This window comes from Dendrobium catenatum, unplaced genomic scaffold, assembly GCF_001605985.2.
Source record: "Dendrobium catenatum unplaced genomic scaffold, ASM160598v2 fragScaff_scaffold_203, whole genome shotgun sequence".
In the NCBI taxonomy this organism is placed as follows: Eukaryota; Viridiplantae; Streptophyta; class Magnoliopsida; order Asparagales; family Orchidaceae; genus Dendrobium; species Dendrobium catenatum.
In genome coordinates, this window is record NW_021318665.1 from 336,075 (window position 1) to 358,008 (window position 21,934).

The following is a 21,934-nucleotide window of genomic DNA, read 5'->3' on the forward strand; positions in this document are numbered from 1 at the left end:
TGTTTTCATTAAAATGCTTGAGGAATTGCACATTTAGCTTACCTTTCAATTGTGGTTCTAGATTAACAATCCATATAAACTTGTGCCATTTATCAAGCTAAACTTTTATGTCGGTGTAGCAAAATTGGTATAGATGTTAATATTTCTCAATACTCTAATTTGGATTTTATCATTTTGTCTTGTAGTTACTGTATTAATCTCTTTTTAACCTTCAGGTTCGATGTTTTTATTCATTTTACTGGCTTGAAGGTTGTGGTCGAATGTGTCCATAAGGCTTTGCTTTATTATAACATCAATCTTATTGGTACAATAACTCACTTAGAAGTGATGGTTGCTCATGACTGCAAAAATGTAAGCATTATACCCTCTCTCGGAGTAAGTCATTATACTTTTTTTAAGATCTTATTATTTTTCATTTATTCTTTGTTATCTATTCATGCAGATCATTATTAAGAAGTTCCTTCGTTTCCTTAATAAAGTAGAATTTAATTAACAATTGGCATCACGTTGATCATATGTATGCTTGATATCATTGACGTAAATAATGATATTCAATGCTGTTACATGCAAGGATATAGCATCGATACACTTTTTTTAAGGCTTTTCCGGAATGTTATGTTACATATTTATTATTTTCATCTGCTTTATTTTTTTGCTACTTTGCATGTTGTTAATGTCATTTTGAAGTATTGTCTGAATTGTTTAATGCCCAGTTATGCAAAGTTTTATTTTCATCTTGTATTTTTTAATACAAATTCATTAATGTTTCAGGTGAAGTTATTACCGACAGTTGAGACAAAACATTGAAATGCTGGGATCCCATAGGTGCAAATGGGCCAAAACACACTCTTGTTAGAACATACCCGTAGCTTGAACGGGTGTATTCTCTTTCTTTAGTTGTCCATAGCCTTGTAGTAGCAACTGCAGGGAGACATGTAAACGTCAATAACTTAAGAAATATGCCTCAACCTGAACAACAGAGACATTCATCCTTGAAATATCAAAGTAGATGTGTGCGATGCTATCCTAATGGTATAGGTAAAGTTCTTTCTATGATTAGATTTCTTGGTATAATTAGCTTGTACCTTAGGAATATTATGCGGTTTACCTAAGATAAATGCTTAAATTTAACCTAAGTAATGTTTAATGACCCAAGATTGTGTTTTTTAATGCAACTATTATGATACTTATAATGCTTTATAGATAATTCATCGATCACAAGTTACCAGTTACATCAACTACTCATTTTATTTATTTGAAAATAAGTAATAGAGGAGTTTAAATATAATTAGAATTAAAATGCTTGAAAATATTTATAATTTAAGCAAAAACCTTTTGAAAAAATAAATCAATGAGCAAAGAAATTAGTTTTCACAAAATTATACTTTCTTACCAAAATCAAAATAATTAAATAAACAATAACAAATTCTATAGAAAAAATGGACAAGAAAGAATTTTCTGAAGGAAAGAAAAATTAAGCCTCTTGCAAGTATAAGGAGATGATTTCTCCAGTAATTACGTAGTTGCATTTTTATTACATTAAAGGATATGTATAAATAACTAACAATTGTGATATCGTACTCAAGCATATAAATTTTATTCTAACAAAAAACCCCCAATTACATGTCATTGGCCATTGGTTGTGAACAAAACGAGGCCAAAAAATTTCCATTTACTTAGTCATAATATTTTCATTATAACGATAGATTATATTTATAAGCTATCTACACTCAAACCTTCTTAGCGAGGTTTTTGCTAAATGTGCAAAGTTTTACTTTTTTATGGTCATGAGTTATTCTACCTCTAAAAATGACGACTATATTGTTGTAAATAATATATACCATAACCCTCTCTGGTTCTTCCCTATAGCTCATATTTGGATGTACCTCAATGTCTTTATCAAATATCCATTTCCTCAGAAGTAATATATTGGACACATTATGAATATCTGACATATAATCTAACAAATGTAACTTGTAGGCTGATTATCCAATCTAATTTGATAGAAATTATGTACTGATTTTATATCGGATATATGATGCGATAACTCCACATGATATCCTCAAGATCCATTTATTCACTAAAGGGAGTCATTAGGTGTCGAGGCGACTAATTCATGTTTACTAATGGGAGTCATGGGAATTTATTGATTGGCTTTCATAAGGGGTGACTGATAGTCTTATACTTCGGTTATAAGTACAGGAGCAAGATTAAGATGCCCTTATCTGAATATCTGATACATGAAGTATTAATACCATTATTGATTACTATTACTGATACTATATTGATAGTGATGCTAATTACTATTAGTGATACTATAATGATATCATTATTAATATTGTACTGGTATCGTTACTGATTATTGTTATGAATTTTATATCAATTCCATTGTTGATTACTGATATTGATACTATATTAATACCATTTTTAATTACTAGTACTAATATTATATTAATATCATTATTGATTACTGTTATTGTTATTTATATTATATTAATATTATTACTAATATATGGATGTGAATGAGTGAATGATAAGATTAATTGCAACTGATTGAATGATTATGATAGACTAGTTGATAAATTAATATGGTTAACTAGCATAAATAATATATATGAGTGCATAACTTTCTTATACAAGTTACAACAAACTAATTTTCTTTTGTTTTGCATTGATTTTAGTTATTATATTTTAGTTACTTGCTAGGTTGTATGCTCGTTATATAGTTTTTACATATTTTCAAAAAAGGATAAAAACCATATGGAGAAGGAACTAGACAGCATGCATAGTTTTTATTTTAGCACTTCTAATTCATTTTTCAAAAAAGGGTAACATAATGTATTTAGCGTGATCAACTGGTCTTTTTGAATCACGACAATTGTATACATGATATTTTGGGCTTGTAATAATTATACACATTGATGAATATAAATACATTTCTTTTTGCTATTTATTTGAATTTGTAAGATTTAGTTAAGTGTGATTAACTAGTAAGAACAAAGATACAATTCTTCCAAATTTTAATTCCGGGATGCGACATTAGGGATTCATCAGAAGTGAGTTAAATATATGATAAGCATAAGACTTCCTACTCATAGCATATGCTGCCACATTAGCATTGCCATATTAGTATTTAATAGTTAGATCATAATTGTTAATGAACTCAAGCTATCTATTTTACTTCAGATTCAAATCATTTTAAGTAAATATGTATTTTAAACTTTGATGATCACTAAAAATCTCACACCTAACATCGTACATATAAAGTCTTTAGATCTTCAGGAAAATAACACAATAGTAAGTTCTAGATCATGTGTTGGATAATTCCTCACGAGTTATTTTAGTTATCTATAAGTATAGGCTATCACCTTTTTATGCTGCATTTGAACACATCACAGTCCATTTAGTGAAGCATTACTAAATATCTAAAATCCTGTTGTACCAGATGGAAGAGTCAAAATTAGAGCAGAAGTCAAATAAACATTCAATCTCTAAAACTCTCCTCATATTTTGAAGTCCTAAAAAAAGCCATTAGCATGCAAGTTATTCTTGTTAAAGGTGCATAAATCTAACAAAAACCTCTCAAAAACTTTACATAATATCCAACCATTCTAAAAAAATTACATACTTCAAATACAGTAGTAGGCCTTGACCACTCACTAATTACCTAAACTTGCTAGGGATCTATAAAAATACTAGTACTATTCACCATATGCCCCAAAAAAGTAATACTCCACAACCTAAACTCATATTTAAAGAATTTTTAATATAGTTGATGATTTGATGCTACCTTAGAGTCTCCAAAATAATCATTAGATGTCTGGCATGATCTTCCTCAGAAGCATAGTAAACCAAAATGTTATCTATTAACACTATCTAAAAATTAATCCAAAAAAATCTTTGAACACTCGGTTCATCAAATCCATAAAGATGGTCGATGCATTCATCACCTCAAAAGGCATGAGTAAGAACTCATAGTGTTTGTATCTCCTCTTCTGACTCCCAATTAGTGAACTCCTTATAACTTCCAATTAGTAATCACATGAAATAATCACCCTAACTCCATATCACTCGTATCAATCTCTAGCTTCTTTTTCAAAATTAATGATCATGTGGATCTTGAGGGTAATCGCGTGGGGGTATCCTATAGATTTCTGATATCAATCAGCACATCCTTTCTATCAGATTAGTATCACATTCTACTATCACAAACCAGTATTATATTCTAGTTTATATCAATCATTTCAACACATTATATATTCTAGTTTATTATATCAAATCACGATATATTATTTTTCTTACTAAAAATAATGTAGTATTTTTTTATCTTAAAGAATAGTAATTCTTTTTAGTTGATATCATGTAGGAATGTCTCAAAAAAAGGTGAAAATTTTATAAATATTGAACCGACACTATGATGCTCATACTATTAGCACTGTAGCGTTGATAACACCCTTGTGCCAAATTAGGACATCACAACACTCAAGCATCAGGAAAATGTTGATTAATTTTGCATCCAGATTGAATAAAAAATTAGTGCTACAACACATCATAATATTGCGGCAGAATTGCAGCATCGAAGTCTCAGGAATTTGAGCACTAAGGCACCAAACCGAACAACGTCATAGCACCGAATGACACATTCAAGCATCATAGTGCTTAACTTTTGGAGTGTGAGGGAAGAGAAGTTGATGAAATTTGGAGCCAGGACAAATTAAGCTGGCGACGCACTAGGTCAGCCAATATCCACAATAGATCTGTCTAGCATCTCGGTGAAACCTACTTAGCAGAATTCACATTATAACACTATAACGTTAACATGTCAAGCATCACGGTGTTAGAGTCCACTTATGTACTTATTATAAATAGTTTTTTAGTCTTTTTATGTAGGGGTTTCTGCCATTTTAGTGAGTTCTAAGTGTTTAAGTGTGGTGCCACCTTAGAGTCAAGTTTAAGGGAGACCAGAGGAGAGAAAGATATAGCAATTGGAGTGGTTGGCCTACCATATTGTGAGAAAGAAAGTAATTAAAGAAGATAATACTGTGTACTATTTAGGTTATATATATTTTCACTTTTCTCCTTGTACTTTCCTTTTTGAGCAACCAATGAAATCTATTTTATTTTATTTTAATTTTGTGGCTAGCTAAAACACTTAGTTTTGGGCTAATGATATGAAGCCTAAGTAATTACTAATGTAGTCTCTTATGATTTACTCAATTAATGGATGTTTTCAATATCTCTTATTCATAATTTAATCTATATAATGACCATGTGTAGAGTTAAAATATAGTGTGATATTTTACCTCGATGGAGAAATATTGAAATAATTAGGAGTATTGAAATGAAACTCTTGCATGCCTAGACATAGGATGTTTAGTTTTCTAGAGTCTATGGAGAAATAATAATTATAGGACATTCCTTCACTTTCTTATAAGCATAATAGAGATATAAGGATGTATACGCTCTGATTCATAACCAACATAGGAGAGACTACTTAGGGAAGCTTTGGAAATTCATTGTTATTAGTACAAAATATTTTATCTGCCACTATCTTGTCTTTCTTATACAATTCTTAGTTAAGATAGAATCCAAACTTGATTTTCATTGTGTAGGATAAACATTCTAGCTAAACAGGAAGTACTACCACATTTGCAGCGTAGCAAAATACTTACTCATTGGATTAACACTCTCTCATATCATTTTTATTACTTGATCGATACGTGCACATGCGTTATTTAGTGGACATTTATATGAAAGAGGACCTAAGTATATTTTACACACCTCTATTTCCCATTATCAAATGTTTGGCACCGTAGTCAGGGAAGTTGCATGCTTTCATTCAATTTTATCTATAATATTAAAAGAGATATATATTTAATTATAATTGTATCATATATCTTAAATATTATTATTTATTATTTATTTATTTTAAAATTTTAAAAAAAAATTCCTTTGTTATATTATTTTTTATAACTTAATTCTTTTATTATTGGTTTATGTGTAGTAGATCTTGTATGGAAACTTTGTTGTTTGATTTATAGATTTAGATGACCCATATAAACATTGAAAAATCCAAAGTAATTATAGCATTAGGAATGGCTGAACCAAATCTAGATTAGACCATTCTAAACCTCTTAGAAGTATGTTAATTCTATAGTAGATATATTTCATCAAAGTATCAATAAACCTACTATCCAAATTAATAATTTTGAGCTAAAACCTGCCAATAATTTTGAGTTAAAACAAACCATAATTCAGTTGGTTCAAAATTTCTAGTTTGGGAGAACTCCTATTAAGGATCCCATTCTATACTTAACTAGCTTCTTAAAAATTTGTGCAATATTCAAGTACAATGGTGTTAGTAATAGCACTGATAGGCTTCATTTGTTTCTATTTTTGCTAAGAGACAAAGCTAACATTTGGTTGAATTCCTTACTCCTATGATCTATAACTACTTGGAATAAATTGGAACATAAATTTCTAACTAAGTATTCCCACCATCTAAAACTGGTAAGCTTAGAAATGAAATAACATCTTTTTCTAAATTTTAAGGAGAGTCTGTTTATGAAAGTTGTGAAAGATTTAAGAAGATGCTTAGAAAGTTCCCTCACCATGTTTTGCCTGATTGGTTGGTGATTCAAACTTTCTATAATGGGCTTGCACAATTCCTTAGGTTAATAATTGATACAACAACTGGAGGATTATTATTGTCTAAACTTTTTGATGAGGCTTAGGAATTTATAGAGGAAATTTCAACAAATAATTTTTAGTGGTCTTCTATTACGGTGAATCCTAAGAATATAATCAGTGTTTATGAGTCAGATGCTTTATCGATTTTGATTGTTCAATTAGCTTCCATATCTAATAAGTTGGATAGTTTTAGAGTTAGTTCAAGGTTTGAATCACAAGTGTTTTTGGAAGAGAGAGATTTAAATTATGTTGGCGAGAATAATGCTCAATGGGTTGAGAATGTTAATGCCATTGGAGTACGAAAAATTTCTATTTTAATATTTATAACCTAGGTTGGAGGAACACCCCAACTTTAGTTGGAATAATAATAGTGGTGAAACTAATTAGTGGAATACATGTCAATCTAATTCTAGAAAAAATTGGAGCAATCCTCAAAAACTTAGAGTAAACCCTAAGCATTATTATCCTTTAGGATTTAATTAAAATAATCAATTAAGAGATAGGAAGATGTCTTTGGAGGAGTTAGTGATTGAAATGAGAAATTAATTGCAAAGTCAAGTTGCTTCAATCAAGAATTTAGAAAATCAATTTGGATAGCTTACAATTTATTTTAATAGTAGAGCCCATGGCACCTTGCCCAATAACACTAAAGTTAATCCAAAGGAGAAAAGAAATATCATAGCTTGGAGAATTTATAGAGTAGTAGTGATAGCACCCAACCACAATGACAAATCTAGGCATAGTATGGCTAAAGACTAAAAACTTAGAGCAGATGATAGGCAACCCAATTGTGTTATACGTTGTTGATCATATATTTAGTTTCGTTGCAATATTTAGTTGTCTTTTTTGTTAATTATTTATGTTATTTTATTATTATAATAGGTATTGTTGTTGCAAAGTTAAAATTTTCAATTAAGTAAAATTCCCTATATTGCTTAATTATTGAAATTGTCCTCTCCATAGCACTTACACTTTGATATCTAAATTCATTAGATTAAAAATAGTAATTAGATTAAATATAGTAATTAAAATATTTAAAATTAATAATAATATAAAATCATAAGTGATAAATTGAATGAACAAAGATCAACATTTATAATTTAAAAATCATAATTTCATCTTGAGATTTATGCTGAACACTTGAAGCATGGACTATTGATGACAAGAATTGAATAATAAAGTTTAGGAAAATGGAGTATTTAGATTAAATTTGAAAATTATTTAGAACTCAAATATGGATTTAGTGAACTTATTACAAACCTTACATTATTAAAATTTAGGATCTCTTAAGAGAATAAAGCAATAAGATATTCAATATTATTATTCTAAGTACTCAATTAAGTAAAAAAAATGCAAAAATAGAGTACCATCAAAATTGGTATATGATTTAGTTGTATTCCTAAAGGGTCCTAATACATAATTCACATAGGGGAGTATGAGTAAGCTAGTACGTATGGAGGTTTACTAATGAATTTCAAAATTAACTAAAATATAATTAATTTCTAAATGACTTATTACTCAGTACTTTTAAAAATAAATAGTCAAACTTTATACTTACACTTATAGTAGAAGACTTCAATTTGAATATTAACAATGATAATTTATTAGGGTGGTTGTTCTTAATTTTTTAAATTAGAATTGCCACACTTTGATCATTTCAAACATCTAAATGGTAATGCATTTTTTTATATTTTAGTGGTTATAAACTTGTCGAACAATAATGACATTAATCCTTTTAAGAAATTGTGTTAATGCTAGGACGTCCCCTGGAAGCGACACGATGTATAGCCTGAATAAAGTGACAAGTGTGCAAGGGTAGTTGCACTGGCGTCCGGGTGCAGTTTAAAATCATCTACCGCTCTACTAACATGTCCATTTAAATCTCCTCCAATAAAAACTCTTTTTTCAAGAGGTATCTTTTGTATTAATTCTTTTAAGTGATTCTAAAATTTTAATTTAGAACTCATATCCAAACCTACTTGAGGAGCATAAGCACTTATAATATCAACAATCTTATAATCAATAATAACCTTTAAAACTATAATTCTATCTCTAATCTTATTAATTTTTGTAACTTTATTCTAAATGGGTTGTTTCCTAAATGCACAAAATATTTAACTTCCTATGAATCATAACATCTATTAATTCCATTAATTTTCATGTAAGGAAACATATATTCCAAGTTCCTATCCTAATTTTAGTTTCATGGACTAGCTTCTTTGCCCATATCCGTCCTTGATGTTGGAACCCTTGCCTATTTAATAATCGATGTTGGGTACATAAATTTTCACTCGGAATAACTTTTTAATCTAGATGATTTAATTTTCTAATAAGAAAATAGTCAATCTAGGTTGTACTATATCCATTTTTATCAGTAATGAGATGCTCATTCCTTTTCTTAAATAAGGTATTAGCAATTGAAAAATCATAAGCTAAATAAAAATCTAATATGGTCTTTCCACCTTCATTCGTTGTTCCAAATCCATGGCCATCATGACTACATTTTGGTGCGAGGATAGAATTAGCGACGAGCGCAAGTCCCTTCCTAGTTTGTTCAAGAACGGTCCACATGCAAACCTCAAAATTTAAAGCAGCTTGATTTAGCATCTGAGACGATGTAATTTTGCAGGCCTTGTATTTGCAATAAGCATCTTCATTTTCAGGAGCCAGGAAACGGTCGTTGGGACGGCAAGAGGAAGACGAGCTTCCAACGATAATACGATCGTGCTTGCTAGAACTCGACATTTCGTGAAGGCAGGTTATATTAATTGAGGTGGAGGAATGAGTGAAATGATCTTCATGTTAAGCCAATTTATAGAATTTTGAAAATATCGTACAATACGATCTAGGATCGTACAGTACGATGTGGCAATAATATTGTCTGGACGAACAGATCGAAAAAGGTGGTCAACTCGTACAGTACGATCAGAAGGATTTTGATCATCCCGAGGGTCGTCGGTGCGAACTTTGACAAAAACCGACGACCCTTGATGAAAAGTTTCGTACAATACGAACAGGTGTTCGTACAGTATGAACAGGCTATTATATCGTACCAACCACCATTAAGTGGTCCTCATCCGTTTCGCTGATGTGGAACGTACAATACGAAGATGTGGTATCATACAGTACGATGTGCAATAATGTCGTACCAAAAGGTTGAATGACCAGACACATGTACCGTACAGTACGATGGTGATTGTACAGTACGATTAATAGGGACGATATTTGTGTCTGGGTTGTGATTTGTGTTGTTTTTATATATCATACAGTACGATATTGGATCGTACAGTATAATAAAGAAAATGTCAATTTTTTATTTTTGTGTAGTGAGTGTGTGATGATCAGGAACAACCTTAGAAGTTTTTTTTTTTTTTTTTTGAATTATGCGTTAATGTCTATGACACCAAGTCTTGTCCTCAAAGTGCTAAAGGTGTCATAGGCTAGTGGTTTAGTGAAGATGTCTGCCAATTGGGCAATCAGTCATTTGGGTATTATGATAAAGAGTAATAGTGACCAATATGGAAGTTTATGCTATAAGTTCTTCTTCCGTATAGAATTGAGGGCACCCTTCAATTCCCATTTAACTCTTACTGTTTAAGTGTAGCTCTCGGTTTTTAACATTATAGCAAATCAATCTACAAGTATTCCTATAATAAACCTTTCTTAACGACTTCAAAGTTCAATAAATCATGTTGGCCTAGCCGTTTCAAATTAATTTCAACTCCCTATCTCAGCTTTCTACTTATATACACCCCATCAATCTTCTATTATGTTATGCAATGATGAATTTGATCATCTACTATAAAATACCATTTTCAACTATATGCTCTCAACTTATTCATAAGACTAACTAAGCATATCACCAGTCAGGAGAAGCTCCTATGCAAAAACATAAGCAAAGATCACTTGTTTAAAAGTGGAAACATAATTAAAGCATAACTCACCAGTTCTGGAACATATTCCATAGGCCCTTTCACCTTCAAACTCATGATCTTAAACTTAACTTTGTTTTTCTGATCAAGCAATGGTTTCTCATTATTCTCTGGATGCTCCACAAACTTGGAAACTGCTAATTTAAGTAATAGATGAACAATCAAGGCGCTTGCATTGCAATTCCTTTTATCATCAATCAATGATATAGAACCAAACGCCTAAGTAATAGATGTAAATGGGTTAAAAGGAACGAGATGTAGAAAAGGATTCAGAAAGCAAACCTCCATGATAATGATTGCACGTACTTAAAAACAAAGAACGAAGTTTCAAAAAGAAAATGCATAAAAAGTAAAGCACAGTACCAGTTGCTATACTCTCTCCGAGAGAAAGTATTGCTCCAGGAGGACGCATAAAACAACTTTTTGGTGCAGTTGTTTGAAACTACAAGAAAAAAAAATTTTGACGTTAACAATCTATAGATAAAGATAATGTAACTATACAACATATTGTAAACAAAAAAACTGCCGTTACTTTTTTGGAAAACATGAAAACAGAAATATTTCTTCTTTATTCTAAATGGTAAATAAGTTACCTTGAACGCTACATAGGACTTGCTAGTGTTCTTTATTCTGATTGCACTTCGAACCAGCTTGCCAGGTTCATCTTCAAATGAAGGGATAAAAGTTAATTCCTTCTATTAAAAAGAAAAACATCAAAGAAAGCAAGCCTACACCTAAAATTAAAAAACTCAAAAACTTTAAAAAGCATAATAATGAACATACAAATAGAAGGCAAACATTCACATGGACTAAATTTTTCACTAGAAAGCAAGTGACCTGGTTCTATGCAAATGATACAACTCAAAAACTAATCTAATAGAAGGAAATTTAACAAAAGAGACATGATTTACCCAGGCACTCCTTAAGATGGACATGATAAACTCCACAGAAGCAATATAATCATTCAATGATTAAAAAGGAACGATAATATACTCAATGATTAAACAAAAAATTTGCTAGATTCTTCATTAAATCCAATGATTAAACACAAATAATAGTTCCACAATAGATATAGATAAGATGATTTATGACTTAATTAGGTGCATTAAAAAATTTAGACATAGTAAAACCTCCAGAACTAGCAATAACCAAAAAGATAAAAACATAAATGTGATCCTCTACAATTCAAGCTTCTAGTGTAGTTCTTCCACCGCATACCATCCTAACAACATTAATATCAAAGAGATTCCACTGAACAATAACATTATCGCATTTAAAAATTAAAACAATTCAGTAAACTCGAAAACCTGCAATCAAACAAACAAATAGATTGAGTATGGAACCAAGTACAACCAACCAAGAAAATTTTAAAAAATCCTAATTCACCCAAAAAAACCCTTCACCAAAACCCAATCTTTTATGCATCATTAAGAAAATCACTTCGAAATTCCGACCACTAACATGGGAAGTAAAGTTTATTAGGCCGATCGAGCCGAAGCCTGTTAGCCTAAGAGTTCCTTAGGCGGGAAGAGAAGACAGAGTAGAATTTCGATTGAGAAGAAAGTAAAACCAATTCATTAATTCTATGAAACATTACAGGGGTATATATATCTGAAATACAAAGCAAGATGTCGTACAGTTGTAACAGCTGTACGAATACATATTTACAAAGTTTGTTCGTTATCTCTATTCCCTAACATACCCCCTCAAACTGATGGGCTAGAAGAGACCATGAGTTTGGAAGCAAGAGTCTTAAAACGGGATATAGATAATGATTTGGTAAGTAAATCAGCAAGTTGATCCTTAGAAGACACATGATGAACTTGTATAGCTTTGTTTTTGATGTGGTCACGGATAAAATGACAGTCGATCTCAATATGCTTCGTTCGAGCGTGGTAAACCGGGTTGTTAGCCAGGGAAATCGCCGAGGTATTGTCACAGTAGATCATGGTAGGTTGCGGCTGCAGTATATCAAGTTCTTGAAGAAGTTGACGGAGCCAAAGAACCTCTGTAGTGGCTGTGGCGATGGCTCGGTACTCCGCTTCTGTGGAGGAGCGGGCAGTTGTGGTCTGTTTCTTTGCACACCAGGAAACCAGAGTGGAACCTAGAAAGTTGAAGTACCCTGTTGTAGACTTCCGGTCATGATGATCACCTGCCCAATCCGAGTCAGTGTATGTGCTGAGAATCAAGTTGTCAGAAGTTATTGGAATGCCAGAGCTTGTAGATCCACGAATATACCGCAGAATTCTTTTCAAGAGCTCGAAGTTGGAAACGGTTGGCTGTTGCATATATTGACATGCTTTGTTGACGGCGAACGTGATGTCCGGGCGAGTGAGAGTGAGGTATTGCAGTGCACCGACAAGTTGCCTGTATAGATGCGGATTGTCAAAGACAGGCGAATCGTTGGATGAAGAGGCTTTCGGTATTATTGGTGTGGAGACGGGCTTGCTGTTAGTCATGCCTGCACGTTCCAGAATCTGTTCTGCATAGCTAGCTTGATGCAGGATGAGTCCAGTGGGGGATCGTTCCACTGTGATTCCTAGAAATTGCGTTACTGTACCTAAATTTCGCATGTTAAACTTTTGGTGCAGCTTGAGTAAAAGAGAATTAAGAGATTGAGTGTTGTTGCCTGTTAGTATGATGTCATCGACGTAAATTAAAAAATACATAGTGATACCATTTTTCCGATAGAGAAGGAGGGATGAGTCTGAATGACTTGTGATGAAGTCCAGTTGATGTAGAAATCCCGTAAGAGTCTCGAACCATTTTCTTGGTGCTTGTTTGAGGCCATAGAGCGCCTTCTTGAGTTTGCAAACGTAGTTCGGGTAATTGTTGTCGGTGAAACCTATAGGTTGTCTCATGTAGACCGTATCGGAGAGCGAACCATGCAGGAAGGCGTTTGAGACATCTAACTGATGTAGAGGCCAGTTGTAGTGCAAAGCAATAACTAAAATGATACGCACGGTTGGTATTTTGGCAACTGGGCTAAAGGTCTCTTAATAGTCAGTGTCGAACTCTTGGTTACAACCCAAGGCGACTAGTCGAGCTTTATATCTGGCAATGGACCCGTCTGCATTGCGCTTGGTTTTGTACGTCCATTTGCAACCGAGAACGTGTTGATCAGCTGTTGGAGGGACAAGTTCCCAGGTTGCTTGAGATTGAAGAGCCTAAAATTCTTGGGACATGGCATTGCGCCAATGCTGGTGCTTAACTGCCTGTGAGTAAGTGGTAGGATCTGCATCCGTTAGAAGATGAGCGAGATCCAGGATGCGGGTGGGTTTTAAGCTGCCGGTTTGAAGTCGTGTGGTGAGTGCGAGTAGCCGCAGGTGGAGTAGGAGGACGAGTGTTGTTGTTTGAAGTGGGTGAGAGCACATTCTGAGGAGTCGGTGGAGAGACATGCTGATTAGTGTGGGAAATACTATTGTTGGGTGTTGAATGAGAAGTGTGATGTATGGAGGATGAAGGGACCAGCAGAAGAGGAGGAATAAATGCTTTGCTGGATTGAGAGACAGGGTTGGTAACTTCAGCAGAACGCTTGAAAGGAAAACAGTTTTCCTTAAACACAACGTGACGGGAAATATATATTCTCTGATTGTTGATGTCCATACATCGATATCCCTTCTGTTGAGATGCGTAGCAAATGAATACGCACGGAATCGATAGAGGAGATAATTTTGATTTAATGTAAGGACGGAGCCAAGGGTAGCAAAGGCACCCGAAAGTTTTTAAGTGAGTGTAAGCGGGTTGTTTTTGATATAAGCGCTGAAATGGTGATTGGTTGTGTAATATGGGAGTTGGGAGTCGATTGATTAAGTATATTGCAGTGTGCATTGCTTCCACCCAAAGATTGGACGGACAATTGGAGTGGATGAGAAGGCTTCGTATAGTTTCCAAGATGTGTCGATTCTTTCGTTCAGCAATCCCATTCTGAGCCGAGGTGTGAGGACAAGTAAGTTGATGTTGAATACCGTGGTTGTGGTAGTACGCGTTGAATAAATTGTTAGTGTACTCTCCTCCCCCATCTGTCCGAATAATTTTAATATTGCAAGAAAATTGACATTGTATAAATCTATGAAATGTAATAAAAATATGAGTGACTTCTGATTTATGAACCATCAGAAAAACCCAGCAGTACTTGGAGTAATCATCTATAAAGGAAACAAAGTATCTAAAGCCTTGAATAGAGGCCGTTGGGGAAGGTCCCCATACGTCTGAATGCAGTAATTGAAATACATTGCTAGAACTTGAACGAGAATGCATAAAAGGTAGTTGTCTGCTTTTGGCAAGACAACAAGAATTGCAATTATCATGTTTAGAGATACAAATTGCAGAATCTAAACTAGCAAGTTTTTGAAGAACACTTTGACTAGGATGGCCTAGTCGATTATGCCATAAGTCTGGCACAACTTCAGCCGAGAGCAGAGCAAGAGACGTGGTACCAAGCGCGGACAAAGCCTTGTATAACCCATTATGGCAGGGTCCTTGAAGTAGGATGCGACTGGTCTTCAAATCCTTAATTTGGTAGCCGTTAGAAGAAAAGGATATTGTGCAATTGTTTTCGATTGTTAACTTATGAACAGAAAGAAGGTTAAAAGAAAGATTTGGGACGTGATGAAGGTTGGTAAGACGAAGGTTACCTGTGGGTGTGGGAAGAATGTCGTTACCAGTATGTTGAATCGGGATTTGTTGGCCATTGCCGAGAGTAACCTGAGAGGATCCCGTGTAAGGTTCAATGGAGCTGAGTTGGGATTGATCTGCCGTTAGATGGGAGGAAGCACCGCTGTCAAGAAACCAGTCGGTCGGCCGATTGGTGTCTTGTGCCGAGAAGAGAGCGGGGTTCGTAGAGGAGTCTGAATAGGATGGATCCGTCCGGTACCAACAGCGAATAGCAGAGTGCCCTGTCTGAGAGCATATTTGACAGATGGTGTTGCGGTGGGGATTATTGTTACCTCGACCATTTTGGTTGTTTTGACGATGACCCCTACCGCCTCTGTATGAGTTTGAGCGACCTCTTCCTCTTCCTCGAGAGGCCGTAAGAGCGACAGTGTTGTCCGTTAATTGCATGGATTGTAGATCTTTTGTAGCTTCTTGAAGTAGAATGTGCTCTTCGCTGCAAAGTAAGCTATAGAGATCGTCCAAAGATAGAGGTTGAAGATTTGTACGTATCACCGTTTTAAATGATTGATATGAGGAGGGAAGTCCGTTCAGCGTATAGAGTATGACGTCTTCCGGATCAATCGTGTGTCCCGTGGCTTGGATGGCGTCAATCTTGGACTTGATATCCAGCAGATATTGCGTCATTGATTTGTCTCCCTTATGCAGGTGATGTAATTCGTTCTTCAGCTGTATGATTCTTGAACAAGTTGTAGATTGTAACCGATGAATGAGGGTGGTCCAGATCTCGTGACAGTGAGTGGGATCAAGAACATACGGTAAGATGGCGGGAGAAATCACGGAATAGAGGGCAGCAGCGAGATGTTGATCCGTGAGATTCCAGGCATCTGACTGTTCGGAGGAAGTCGTCGCGGCCGGAGTTGCGGGATCAGCTTCGGGAGAGGGACAGGCGGAGGTTCCAGTGAGAAAGCCTTTGAAGCCATGGGCAGAGAAGACTTTATCCACCTGAGAGCGCCATAGCGGGAAGTTGTCGGAGGTTAGGGTATTAGGAACCAAGTTCTTGATATTGTGTATCAAGAATTTGAGCTGGGGAGAAATAATGGAGTTTGCGACGGTGGAATTGGCGGAAAAAGAAGCAGTTTGAACGGATGATTTAGCCATTGAAAGAAAACGAGAAGATAGGAAGGAACGAACGAGGCTTAATCTGATACCATGTTAGCCTAAGAGTTCCTTAGGCGGGAAGAGAAGACAGAGTAGAATTTCGATTGAGAAGAAAGTAAAACCAATTCATTAATTCTATGAAACATTACAGGGGTATATATATCCGAAATACAAAGCAAGATGTCGTACAGTTGTAACAGCTGTACGAATACATATTTACAAAGTTTATTCGTTATCTCTATTCCCTAACAAAGCCGACGCCGCGTCGGCAAAATTGATCTCGCCACTGAAGAGACCGAGTTCCCACCGGAACTCTGCTGCGCTCTCTGCCCCAAAGCCTCTCCGAGCTGACCACTACCATGATGGTGCTGATGATGGGTCAACGCCTACGACGATTTCGTCGAAGAAGTCCCACCGCCACCTCCAGCACCAGAAGAGCCGGCCTGTCAGAACTGAAGCCGGCATAGACCCCAGAGTTTTCCATCTGACGACCCCGCCCTGCCATCAGCGACTGCCATCTGTATTGCTTCCTCCTCTGCTCAAGCTTGGTTCGAATCAGTGAAGAGGATCCGAGTGAGGGTGGGGGTGATTGTTCTTTAGTGGCGTGCTGTCGTCTCCTCGTGGTTAATTTGATTCAAGAAGAAGCAGGGAAGAAGAAGAAAGGCTGGAGCTTCGAAGGGTGGGAGGCTACAGGATGGATTCCATCCCATGGAAATCGCAGATTCGCAGAGTTTAAAGAGTGGGTTTCACGTCCGTGGATTTGATTATTTTAATGCAACTTTAAGTACCCATAAGCTCAGTTTACTTTGATCCTCACTTTTTATCGGCTGCCAGTCTGCGACCATATTATTCAGATTACATTCTCTCTCTGATAATTGAAATAAATCGTACAAAATTTTTATAAAATTCTGCTCAAATTTAACACATGACTTTCTCTCTCTACCAATGGCTCATATCCGGACTTAGGGCTGCAAACGAACCGAGCCGAGCCGAGTATGTGAGTGTTCATGTTTGTGTTCATTTAATATCAGCTTGTTCAAGTTTGGTTCATGTTTGTTCGAGCTTTATTGTTTGTGTTCATGTTTGGTTCATTTAAATTTATGAGTGTTCATGTTCGGTTCATGTTCATGTTCATGTTCGTTCGTTTAGTACTTATCGAGCTTGTTCGTGAACATATTTAACGAATTTTTTTAACTATCAAACAAACACGTTCATGAACATATCTATGAACAAACATATTTATAATAAAAGCAATTGTCTATGTAACAAAGGCAATGATTATTTATATTTATTAATTTTATAGTTAAATATTAATTATTTTTATCAAACTTATCACGAGTTCAAAATCAAACACGAATCGAGCTTTTATCGAGCTTCTTATCAAGCTTAATGTCGAGCTTGTTCACGAACTTCAAATGATGTTGTTCGCGAACATAAATGAGCTGAACGCATTAGTGTTCAAGTTTGTTTATTTAAGAATCGAGTATTTAAAATATTGTTCAAGTTTGTTTGTTTTGTTAATTAAATGATCACAAACGAGCTTTAATCGAACCGAACAACGAGTAGCTCGTCAGATGTTTGGTTCGCTTGCAGCCCTATCCAGACTTAAAATTTTGACTCGTTTATAAACTAGTTATATTGAGTTGACCTGATAACTCAATTAATTTTGATTTGAAAATGTTATGTTTATTTTTTTCATCAAATTCTTTACTTGTTAGCGTAATCTTCTTTTTTGAAAGTTTGTATGTTATGAAAATTTTAAATTAAAATTAGTTATCGGGTCGGGTTCAAATTATTTGGGTTGCTAGTGGGTTGAATTTGGATCTTTCTGACATGCTTATTAAAAGGGTTAAATTTGAGTTGAGTGAATTTGGATTGGTTAAATTTCAATATATTTTATAAATGAATTTGTACTCCCTCCACTTTCGTGAACTTAAATATTTGTTTTACAAATAAATTTCGTTTTTGATCTTCTTATCAAATGTTTTGTTGGTTTATTCTTAGTGCACATTTAAAAATAGGATAATTTATATAAAGGAGCACATTTTTAATTTAATTAAGTGTAAGAAGCATATTTGAGAGATAATATAAAAAGAGCGAATGCGTATAATTAATTTACATATGCTTTTTTTTTGAACGATTTCTTGCATTAATTCTGTTTGGATAGAATTTATAAGTTACTATTTTTTTAACAAAATATTTCATTTAATACCAAAAAAGGTTACATGAAGCAAAGAAGCAAAAATTACAGAAAATAAAAGAAAATAGAAGCGAATTTCAATCCTAAGGGCTCAGTAATTGGACGAGGCTTCTAGCTTTCCAAAAAAGAAGCTCAGACCATCCAATTTGGTGACGCGAAACGCGAAGCAGCCAACCCAACCGAATAAAAGACGACCACCAAAGGTTGCCACGAGCCATGCCGACGTAAAAGCGAGCCCCAACCATATCATAGCCCGGCAAAACAAACGGCCAAATGGGAATTTAATTAAAGTTTAAGTAGGGTGTATTTGAATTTTGAATTATTCCAATTTTAGAAGTTAAAGTTGTTTGATCTAGCTTTAAAGAACTTATAGATTGATAACTCCCTAAGTGCAGGAAGTTATCAATTTATAAGTCTTAGGACTTTCAGAACGAACACCCATCTTATATGGAAGACAGGTATTCATTCGAGAGTCCCCAAATTTTTATTAGAGAGAGGAAAAGGGACCTTATAAATGCAATGTAATATACATTCCCTTAGGAGTCGTATATGTTACATAAGGTCGGTGTGTTATTATATTTGCTTGAAGATCTTCAATCCGAATGTATTAGTGCATTCCTAAAAGGAGTCATACATAATACATAAGAGATCTTTTGGTTATTTAAATGTATTAAGGGTCTTTTGAAATCAAAATGCCTAAAGCCCTCCAAAAAGAATCAAGCTTTAGGCATAAAAGACCTTAATCCATTTAGTCTAAATTAATAATCAAATTTGATTGATTAAAATGAACCTTAATCAATCAAATTATCAAATTGATTTAGTTTAAATGAATTAAAATTTAATTTAATTTTTACTAAATTTTATTATGATATTTAGAATTTTTAATCATTTATTGAATATTAATGAATTTTATTATTATAAAATTATTTTAAATCAAAATTAATACGTTTCTAATTTGATTTGATTTTAAATGAGTTTATTTTATATTTTTTATTTTTATAAGAATTTTATATAAATTTTAGGGTATTTATTTAGTTAATGTTTAATTAAGAGTTAGTTAAGGGTATTTTAGGGATTAATTAAAATTTAATGATACTTAAAATTTTATTTTCAATGTTGAATGATTAGAGACTTAGTCTAAAGTTGATTAGAATGATTTTAGATTTTTAGGGATTTTATTTGAATTATTTGAGTTATTTGAATATTAAGACCCTTAATGGAGGATCACCTAAATCTAATAGTTGTTTGAGATCAATTAATGTCAAATCAAGGTATATTTGATTAAGGGGTTGTGACACTAGTTTTCTATGTTTGAGTTTCATCCCAAAAGAGATGTGTGTAGTTCTCCTTAGATTTGGCTAGGTTGACTAAGACACAAGTCCTTAATTATTGTTCCTAATGGCACTAGGTTGTAAGATATAAATCAAGTTCTTCTAACCCTTGGACATTAATTACTATCACACCAGAATATAGCAACCATGAGCAAGTAAAGAGAAGTGATCCTAATATTCTATGGAAGGATTTTATAATAAATTATTTTAATCATAGGTTACATGATAACCTATGAACTTAAACAATTTATTATATAAAGGAATAAATATATGAAATTGGATTAATGTTATTTAGAAATATATGTAAATATATCCTAATCAAAATTAATAAAATTCCATAACATGATCATGTATAGTTTGTTAGTTTTTTAGACTAGATTAATATAACTTTGGAAGTAAATTTTAATTAAACTATATATGATCATAGATCTAAACTTATTTTCAGTGAAAGGATGACTTTACACTATCTCCATTGAACTCTAACATGCAATGAATTTAGCTTGATTTGATTTGCATTTGAATTTACAATAATTTAGGTCAAATAAATACCAGATTTTTGTAAATTCAAATATCATAAATTTATGCATAAAATGGATCTAAGAAAATTACAAAAGATCAACCTTAGACCCAATTATACCTCTGCAAAAATTTAGCTCAAAACAAAATATATAATTTTTATTTAAAAAAAATTAAGGTTTTCTGAATTATTGGAATTATTAATAAGATATTAATCAAAATATTTTTTTTATTATTTTTAAAATATAGTGATTGATAATAAAAACAAAAAAAGCCCAAGAACTCCAAAATTGGATCAGAAATGAAATTCTGATGAATTTTTGAAGTTTTGAGGATTTTTTAAATTTATTTTAAGGGTTTTAAATATTTGGTCAGCCGGTAGCGTTGACGTGGACACGTGGCGCGTATGGGCATGTCCACGCGGCTGGCGGCTGGCGAAGTGGGACCCGCCACAAATCCAGCGCGGCAGGCTTCTGGAACGTCGGATCTTGCACAGCGGGGGTCTAACGGTCGGGAGCAAGACGACGAGTTCGATCTCGATCACTAATGATCGGACGATCAAAAATTGATCCCGTGATTTCAAATGTGCGGATCAGATGAAATCAGGCGAGATCCACACATCCGCTGCCTTGGAACCGTCGGATCTAATGTACGGTAGATCTGACGGTTACGATCAGGCCCGGGGTTAAATCTCTGTTCAGAAGGATCTGACGGCCAAGATTAAGACCGTGGTTCCAATAAACGGTCCATATCTGTCTGGACGAAGATCGAAGCATCGTGGGGTTTGAATGGGAAGAAACGATTACCGATCCGACGATATCATAACCGTTGATCCATTATAAATAGATCTGACGGCTACGGTGTCGTCTTCTCCATCTCACCAAACCGTAAACCCTAGGAACATCTTTCGTTTTGTTTTCACAAGATACTAAAGAAATTGACTTAAAACTTTTAATAGATGTATAAAATGTCCTAAGGAAGAGTGGGGGATAATTTTCTTCGTCATTGATGCAGTAATTATAAAGTTATTTAAGAAACTATTTAAATGCCTAGGGTTTAAGATTCACCTTTATATAAGGGACGGTTTTGGATGATTGATATCTTTCTAAGCTCGTTGATGGTCCTCTCTCACTTTCCTTGAAGACTTAAAGCTCGGAGGAAGCTTCTAAGACGAGTAAGGAGCTAGGTTCGGTCCTCCCTTCTTCCCGCCGCCGGCAGTGTCCAATCGATGAGAAAAGATTGTGCGAATGTGGAGGAGTCTCTCAGGATTCAAAACGAAAACCTAGAGCGCTTGGAGAGTGAGTTGAATGGGTGATAGCTTGAAATGAATCCTCCCGTCCCTCCTTTCCCTATTCGTCTGTTGGAGCCAAAAGCAGCGGCCAGGATCACTTAGGGAGGTCGCTGGGATGCTGGACACCTGTCTCTGGCCATTAGGGAGCAGGGGGAGTGGTTGCCTCAGGTGAGGACGACCTGGAGTCATTTTCAGGTAG

The 21,934-nt window shown here is 34.2% G+C and overlaps 1 protein-coding gene across 2 annotated transcripts; it reads right to left on the minus strand.

The window, feature by feature from the left end:
- Positions 1–701: 701 nt before the first annotated feature.
- Positions 702–21,747, minus strand: LOC114579161 (vesicle-associated protein 4-2-like). Of its 2 annotated transcripts, XR_003700033.1 has the most exons (5): positions 21,512–21,747; positions 11,216–11,286; positions 10,986–11,064; positions 10,635–10,756; positions 702–921 (listed from the first exon to the last, which is right to left on the minus strand). XR_003700033.1 is itself a non-coding variant. In XM_028692967.1 (4 exons), exons 2-4 carry the CDS (start codon positions 11,032–11,034, stop codon positions 853–855), a joined length of 240 nt encoding a protein of 79 aa, XP_028548800.1. In that variant the 5' UTR covers positions 11,035–11,064; positions 11,216–11,366; the 3' UTR covers positions 702–852. The 2 variants fall into 2 exon arrangements, 1 of the variants encoding a protein (XP_028548800.1); XM_028692967.1 differs by lacking the exon at positions 21,512–21,747 and having other exon boundaries at positions 11,216–11,366.
- Positions 21,748–21,934: the final 187 nt, after the last annotated feature.

What these genes read in the sequence shown, in the direction of transcription:
- LOC114579161 (XM_028692967.1), bottom strand. Translation starts at nt 11,034, where the DNA reads ATGCGTCCTCCTGGAGCAATACTTTCTCTCGGAGAGAGTATAGCAACT. An exon ending in CGGAGAGAGTATAGCAACTG is followed by an intron (nt 10,757 to 10,985) that starts GTACTGTGCTTT and finishes TTAAATTAGCAG; the next exon opens with TTTCCAAGTTTGTGGAGCAT. An exon ending in TGGAATATGTTCCAGAACTG is followed by an intron (nt 922 to 10,634) that starts GTGAGTTATGCT and finishes GTCTCCCTGCAG; the next exon opens with TTGCTACTACAAGGCTATGG.